The sequence below is a fragment of the Cynoglossus semilaevis genome, chromosome 1 (assembly GCF_000523025.1).
Source record: "Cynoglossus semilaevis isolate Cse_v1.0 chromosome 1, Cse_v1.0, whole genome shotgun sequence".
NCBI lineage: Eukaryota > Metazoa > Chordata > Actinopteri > Pleuronectiformes > Cynoglossidae > Cynoglossus > Cynoglossus semilaevis.
The window spans coordinates 13,424,566-13,432,788 of NC_024307.1; the positions used below are offsets into that span (position 1 = coordinate 13,424,566).

Genomic DNA, 8,223 nt, shown 5'->3' on the forward strand with positions numbered 1-8,223 from the left:
TTTTTTTTATGACGTCAAAAACACTACAGGGCGGACACGCAGTCATTCACAAAGAGACTGACACTGATTAGAGCTGAGGTCAAGACTGAATGGAATGAATATAGTCAAAGAAAGTCATAGCTATTTTTGTCGGCATCCAAACATGTGAAGCAAAGATGAAGTTGTCCAAATAGAATGAACTGGAGTTTGACCTCAGTGTCAGTGGAAAATTAAGAAATCCAGATGTTGCAAGATCAGGCTCTGGGTTAAAAGTTTTGATTTTTGGATAAATATATCTCACATAAAAGCACAAACATGTCTTTGCAAAATATTATTAGCAACAATTTAGCTATTTTAAACATTTTATATATTTTTTTGGCTTTTTCAGATTAACCATTAGTAGTGCTTTGGCATGTTTTTTTTTAAATGAAAAAAGTACACCTCTTATTTATTATACTTTGTTTAAGTGTATTATGTTACAGTGCATTACCTGACCTACTCCAAATCATTTAGAACAGTTAGGTTATAGTAACTCTATCCCTGTCTCCCAGGAAAAACTAAACTTTGGCAAAACATACAAAACTACTAGATAAATAAAAAAGGATGAAGCCACTAAAGTTATCTTTGAAATTGACCAAAATTAGCGAAAGTCAATCCAGAAAAGGTTAGTCGTCTAATTGTACAAAACACTGCTGGTGCTTGCCTTACACTCACAGAACAGAAAAATGATCAGTCGACCTACCTTACCCTCAGGGACTGACTCTGACTTCTGTGTTGTGTTCTTTCAATGGGCCTAATCCTTTACCATTCACATGGTATAGCTCATAGAAGCCCATATAGGCTGATTGGGATTATTGGATTATTAGAATCTATATGTTTACATACTAACGCCAGTATTGTCAGGGTATAGAGAATTTCTAACGATTTTGTTTTGTTGTTGCTGTTTTGTTAACATTGTTTCGATAAATAAACACTATTTATCCAGTGTAAACTCCTGTTTAATCCCTGATTGTGCCCTGATCCCAGACTGAGCTTCAGTTTCAGTTTGAGGAATGTTGAGCTCTGCCTGGCTCCCACTGTACAAACATGCAGATAAATCACATGCACTAAGCATGTGTTTGCAGTAGAACGTTGCTGAGTCATTCGGCTGCGCATCTGTAAATGCTGCTATTCTTATCTGTGTAGATTTCACGCCTCTTGTTATGAAGGAAAGATTGTCCTTTTATGTTTCTCTACTTTTCCTTTTTATCTTTTGTTTGTTTGTGTGTGTGTGTGTGTGTTTGGAGCATTTCTTCCACTGTAACTGATTTTATTAGAAAAAAAAGTACTTTTGAATAACTACTCTAAACATTGATAAGAGTGACCCAGTGTTGACCTTACCTCTGTCGATGCTTGTTGCAGCTGTTACAGTTTTGAAACAGGAGCATATGTACCAACATTAAGGTTTACAGTGTAAACTAAATGTGTATTGTGTGTATTTGTATTTTTACTTTTCATAACTTTTATTTTAAATCATTATATTATTTTAAATGGTATTTATTTATTTCTATGTTTTGTTTTGTTTTTTACAAACGTGCCTCCTCCTTTTCCTGAATAGTACCTTTTCCAGCCAGTAGGGGCGCGCAGTCGCAGCTCAGCGGCGCTTCTTTCCTCTCGTTATTGGACAACCACTGTGACAGGACTCGGAGCGTCTGAAATACACATGTAGACTCACAGACACCACAGAAGATTCCTACTTTTTATCTTTCGTAGTGTTGCGCGCGCGCGTGTGTGTGTTTGAGAGAGAGAGAGTGTGTGTGTTTGTGTGTGTTTTACCGCCCCTCGTTGGTGCTGCAGTGCGTTTAAGGTGAGTCAAATCTGCTGCTGCTCAAATGTATGAAAAGTTGCTCGTGGACGCGCCCTTTTTCATTGTCCGAGAGTGTGTGTGCGTGCGCGCGCGTGTGGAAAAAGTACAGCAGTACTCGTGACACTACTTACACTGGTCACAGCTACAGTAACGGCTGCAGTTAGCTAGCATATTCCAACTTATTATTTAGAACACGAATGTTATAGCTTAATTTTAATGATTGTATTATTATCGTTACCTTTCTTGTTGTTCATTCAGTCTGTTTCCTGACTTGTTGAGCCGCACACTCCCTGAGGGGGAAAAGAAAACTAGTTTTTTATGAGTCGGTGTGTGTTGCTTTTGTGTGTGTGTGTGTGTACGTACTATAGGGACCATTACTGCAACAGTAACTGATTTAATTGGAGAAAACTATGCACCTGCAAACTCAAAAAGGTAGAATACACATGAGTTACTGTATTAAAACATAAAACTTCATTAAACAGCTCCCCTCAGACACTTTTTCATTAGCATGTAGTGAAGTATTCTGCTGCTGCTGCTGCTTCACTGCTCTCTTCCTGTATTTTCTTTTTTTCCTATAGTCCTTCTACAGAAAGGAAGACCCAGAATGTTGCATCGATGTCACTGTAAAATAGAGAGCTGCTGTTTAAAACTCAAAGAGTAGTTTTAGAGCAGGTATCGTCAGAGTTAGCGTTGGTCGTACATTTAAAATGAAAACCTTTCTGTGTTACGGATTGTACATTTCAATTTTGATTTTGTGTACATATTTTATCAATTGCAGTACATATTTTGTAACTCTCTAGTCCAGGGGTGGCCAACCAGTCAGAGGCTAAGAACCAGTTATACAGTGCCCTTTGGAAATTCTTGGTCGATGTTAGCATGGAGATTTGAAGCCCTGAAATGTGCTAATGATGCCTGACATATAAGGCAGAATGGTGTTAGATTTCAGTGGTTTTCACATTTGGTTGGGTCTGCAGCAGGAAGATGCTAAGACACCAAAAGGCTTTCCCGAGCACAGTCACAGCCCCACACATTCAAAGAGAATTTCCACAAATTCTTTTCATACTAATGAAAATTAGTACTAAAATAAATAATAATATGATTGGCCACAAGAGGCCTAGCCTCTCTCTTCCATTGGCCTACAAGATTTAAGCAAACACCCGGGAAGTCAAAAACCACCACCACCCCACAGGTATATAAGCGTAAACAACTAATGATACTTTAGAAATTATTCTTGAGAATTAATTCTTAGGAAGTTTTAGTTCTTGGATTTGCGTATTAACAACTGTTGTACGAGATTTCCTTGAATACTTCTCCAGTCGTTTATTTTGCTTTATTGTTGGACCTGTTTTGTTTGACGTTTTGCTATTAAAACGTATCGACCACCTACCGGCTGCTTCCATTCCTTGCCTGAAGACACCTGGCACAGCAAGACTCTTTTGACTGGTGTTGTGATCCGGATCAAAATATAGCAAGAATCTTTCAATGGCTTGCCATTACATTCAACAAAAAAACTCTCCCACTGTTAAAAACATCCAGTCTTCATCTAAATTTTTATTTATTTATTTTTTGTAATTTGATGTGAATGTAAGCGCAGCATGAAACCAGGCAACTCCAAGTCCAACTTTTTTCTTTTAACCTTTAGCTCTTCTATTAGCTGCCTTGTATTTTACTAATTCTAATTTTACTCAGCCTACTTAAACGTTTCTTTATTTTCACCTAACTTTGGTTTATATGGGGGGGGGGAAATATTTTTCTATCTTCTTTGCAGCAATCCATTAGTAATTCTCTTGTTGTGTCATCCATGGAAATGTGTTAGTTTGTGGTTCAGTTATAAATTTCCATGTGAAAGCAATTTTACTTTTTCTGTTCCTCTAATGTCATTGTTGAAAAACAAACGTGTCGGAGACCTTTGTCCCCTCACGTCAGCTGGTGGAGCGGCTAAAAGATGACATGGCATTAGATCAGCTGGAGTCGCAGCTGGAAATGTGACACGGACACGTTAGATCAGCCATTGGGGAGAGATATGTTTCTACGTTAAAGGAAGCAGACGGTGGTTCCTTATTGGATGTGCTGGAAATCGACTGTAGCTGCAGGTTGAAGGTAATTTGATTGGAACAAACATACAGTATCCAGGTTGTGCTGGTGTGTCTGTCTGTGCATGACTAGAGTCTGTAAATGTTTAATCCTTTCCTTCTGTGTCCGTGTGCGTTTAGCTCAACGCTGAGCTCAAAAGGAATCAAGTATTTGTGTATGTAACTATAATATGATATAGATTTTAAGCATGTGTTATTGTTTGCCAGGCTGTTGTGTCTAATTGTGCCTGTCTTGGCTACTTTTAGCTGTTTCTGGCATAACTTTTGCTCTTCGAAAGGGGGGGGAAAATCCTTTACAAATTCAGTTCAAATTCAAAATTCTCAAACAATTGAAATATTTTGAGTAAACGTCCTTTTAAACTGCTTTGCTGGTGACTTGTAAGAAATTCTTGGGTAACTAACACAATGTTATTGTTAGAAGTTATACAGTATACAGTACCTGTATTTTTAGCTACTTTTCTAAATTGTCTTTGCGGTCACTTCTGGATGACTTCTTAATTCTTTTCTTGTTTAACCTCAATGCTTTGCTTATGTTTTGATAGTTTTTATATGTTTAAATATAAAACATATAATATGTGGTTTGGCTGAAGTGGAGTAATTTGTTATGATTTAAAACTCACTTTTAACAAATACAACTCTTTTGCTGTGTAATGTTAAGCTGTTTACTGACATTTTAGCTAACTGTTAGCTATTTCTAAGATTTTTTATAGTCAATATATATGTTTAATTTTTTAGCTATCAGCTTTATTATTTCTGGGACATTGAGCTAACTTCTACCTGGCTATTTTTTTCCCTCTTTTGCTTTACCCATCACAAAAAAATTTAGGGAAAAAACAAACAATGTAGAGCATTTTACAGAAGAAATGTTAGCAAATTCTCTAAAAGTTTTTGCAGTTTTTGCAGTTTTTGCACATGGTGGCTTAGTGGATAAGGAAGTGGACTTGGGTCCGGAAGGCTTCAGGTTCAAGTCCACCAGCTGCCAAGTTGCCACTGAGGTGCTCTGAGCATGGCACTGTCCCCACACGCTGCTCCCTGGATGTTTAAAGCTGTCCAGATGACATTTAAACATTTCAGAGCCTCTTTTTATACATTGCACAATTTTGGTCATATGACCGCCAAACTGGTCAGCTGACTGTAGGGTGAATGTTAAAGGAGCAGGATAGTAAACATGTGTCTTTTTTTAACCTAGTTTAGATAATTTAAATAATTTCATATTTAATATTTTTTGTTCCAAAATTCAGCTTTGTTGTGTATGTTTATTTACACAAAAGTAAATTTAACTATAGGTAGCTAAGTTTATTTTTATTTCAAGTTTTTCGTTTTCTTAATTAAGTGATATTAAAGCGTTTCTAGAAGGCATCTAATTTGATTTTATCAAATTACAATTTTAAACACTGACTATGTTCACTTTAGCCAAGATAAAGTTCAGTAAGATCGAACAGTGTCATGACAAGGAATCATTTTATTGTATTTACTTATACTAGACTTGACTTGATTGGACTTGACCTAATTGGATTAAACCTGACCTGATTTAACCTGACCAGACCAGTCTAAGCCAACCTTGGCCTGGTTAGTCCAGGTTGGGCTTGGCTAGGCTTTAATATGTCATTTTTTATTATTATTATTTTCATGAATAAAGATGTTGTAAAATTTGTAAATCCAACGATGTTTGAATTTACACTGAGAGACCTAGATCTCATGCACTGATACCCAAACATGATGATCACTTTCAAGAATCTATTCCACCACATCACAACACATTTGCCTTTCTTGGTCAAACTGCAGAAGTGAAACCCCCAGCAGTGACGCCAGCCATAGGGTAAATTAAAAAACCCTCCAAAACTCATGTCTTTCTTCTTCTTTTCTGCAGGACAAGCAGTATTTTTCTGTCAAGAATTATTGGACGATTCTCTAACTTCAAACTCCTCCTGTGAAACCACACTCACGAAGACTGTCGCCATGGATTACTCTCCAAATCTTCAAACCTGTCAAAAGTGGACACACACAAACACAATCGTCATGGTTTGAAGTGGACACACACAAACACAATCGTCATAGTTTGATGGGATTAACACACACACTGTCAGTCATGTTGGACTTAGGATCCAAGGATCAAGGACTAGGATCTTGTGGTGTAACGTCAGTCTTCATGCTCATTCACCCACTGGATCTGTACAGAGAAAAGCATGACCTCAGTCTGTTTCCAGCTGCAACTGGGTTTTTTTGTGGACTGTTAGCACTGCCTGCTGGCTGCTGCAGGAATCACCAATGGATAGAACCGTTCAATGTTTCAAATCCTGCATGTTTTGGGGATTTGTCTACTTTTTAAATACATTGTTGGGATTCATCTGCAAGTAAACGACAAAAAAACAAACATGTCCTGAAAAGAAGTTGATGTTTACAGGACCAAAATATTTGAAGCTCTACTCCTAATGGAATAAAAACAAAAAACAACTACGACTTTAAAGACTGAAAAAAGACATTTACATTTATCACATTTGGTTTACTCCTCCCACAATGCATTGTCCTTTGAGGAAGAAACGCCCGAAGAGAGATTCTGATTTCTCAGCTATCGTGGTTCCCTCCATGTACGGCTCTGGTTATCTGGACTACACCGTGGAGACTCACGCTTCCAAGTCCATGAAGGTCATGGATGAGTTCAGGCAACACGAGATGTTGTGTGACCTGGTTCTTCACGTCACCTACAAGGAGAAGACAGTGGACTTTAAGGTAGCCATGGTTTGTTTCTACCTAACTATAACTTCTAGTATTCATTCATTTTGAAGCAAAATTTCAACATGCTTTATACAGTATTTCTATTTGATTTGGAGTTATCCACTGTTTACATTTTAAATGTCAGTTTAGCCAAATGTTCACTTACTTGTGGCTAACAGTTACCTGTGTTCTTTAGCCCATTTCTTAACATTTGTGTACCCAGGTTCACAGGGTGGTCCTGGCCTCCTGCAGCCCCTACTTCAGGGCCATGTTCACCAGCAGCTTCAGAGAACGTCACGCCACAGAGATCACCTTACCTGACGTTTCCCCTCAGGTGGTGGGAATGCTCATCGACTTCGCCTACACCTCCCACATCACGGTGGGAGAGGAATGTGTGCTTCACGTTCTCCTGGGTGCTATGAGGTAAACACACGTAAACAGTAGCAGGCTGAGATGGAAAGATAATCCTCATTGGTAACAGATGAAAACACACAAACACACTCTGTCTCCAGTTCCCCCCGGTTAATAATCCCTTTAAGGTTAAATATTGTAACTTCCTGTGTTTTTTTTCTTCTATAAGATATCAGATGGAGGACGTAGCCAAGGCCTGCTGTGATTTCCTCAACAAACATCTGGAACCTGCTAACGTCATCGGCATCGCCCGATTCGCAGAGGAGCTCGGCTGCACAGAGCTGCACCAGAAATGCAAAGAGTATATCAACACACACTTCAGTGAGGTGAACTGCAAATGTCCACTGTACACACCAACGAAAAACATATTTGTCTCATAGTCTTGTCATTTTCACTTAATCTGATCGTTTAATTCACTTTGTACCAAAACCTGATTGCAGAATTATACAACAAGTAGTCCACACCAGGTTCAATTATAATGACCACAAGAGTATATATAAACATGAATTGAAATGAATGATTTCATTTCTTCGCCATCATAAACTGAATGTGTGTGTGTTCTTGTGTGTCAGGTGACCAAAGTGGAAGAATTCTTCAGTCTGAGTCACTGCCAGCTGCTGGAGCTCATCAGTCAGGACAGTCTGAAGGTGCTCTGTGAGTCTGAGGTATGTTGCTTCACCGTTGAAAGATGGCGGCTCTATTCGATCTGTACAATTACTGTATGAGTGTCAAGAAGTCGAGAAGTTTTAAGATGGAGGTTGTCATTTTTCAACACGTCTAATTTTGAAAAAAATAAATAAAAAAGTATATATGAAGACGTCTGTCTCAGGCATATATAGTGTTTTATGAAATCAGTCAATAACCTGAAAATAAATGATATTGAGATCCACAATTTTCTTAGAACTTTTTGACTTACTCTCATATGTCTCTTGTCAAAGCTTTTTGACTTACTCTCATATGTCTCTTCTCGTCAAATCCGACTTTATTTTAAGTTTTCGTTTCTACACAACAACAGGTGTATAAGGCCTGCACAGACTGGGTGGGCTGGGATATGGAGGGCAGAGCCCAATATCTACACGCTCTCCTGAACGCAGTTCACATCTACGCTCTGCCTCCAAAGTTCCTAAAGAACCAGCTGCAGTCCTGCCCCATCCTCAGTAAGGTAAGATTTGCTTAGCT

At 38.3% G+C, this 8,223-nt stretch overlaps 1 protein-coding gene and 1 long non-coding RNA gene across 4 annotated transcripts in view; both read left to right on the forward strand.

The window, feature by feature from the left end:
- The first annotated feature begins 24 nt into the window (after positions 1-24).
- LOC112487451 (uncharacterized) lies at positions 25-5,857 on the forward strand. Of its 2 annotated transcripts, XR_003050535.1 has the most exons (3): positions 25-1,825; positions 3,752-3,925; positions 5,789-5,857. It is a non-coding gene; the product is annotated as an uncharacterized LOC112487451 (long non-coding RNA). The 2 variants fall into 2 exon arrangements; XR_003050534.1 differs by lacking the exon at positions 25-1,825 and having other exon boundaries at positions 1,833-3,925.
- A 120-nt stretch (positions 5,858-5,977) lies between these two features.
- The window catches only part of keap1a (kelch-like ECH-associated protein 1a), a 6,725-nt gene continuing 4,479 nt past the window's right edge, over positions 5,978-8,223 (forward strand). For both annotated transcript variants that reach the window (XM_017039342.2, XM_017039345.2), the window contains exons 1-5: positions 5,978-6,648; positions 6,857-7,056; positions 7,214-7,370; positions 7,617-7,709; positions 8,060-8,206. In XM_017039342.2, coding sequence (XP_016894831.1) covers positions 6,436-6,648; positions 6,857-7,056; positions 7,214-7,370; positions 7,617-7,709; positions 8,060-8,206 — 810 coding nt within the window. In that variant the 5' untranslated portion in view covers positions 5,978-6,435. The remainder of the gene's footprint in view (positions 6,649-6,856; positions 7,057-7,213; positions 7,371-7,616; positions 7,710-8,059; positions 8,207-8,223) is intronic.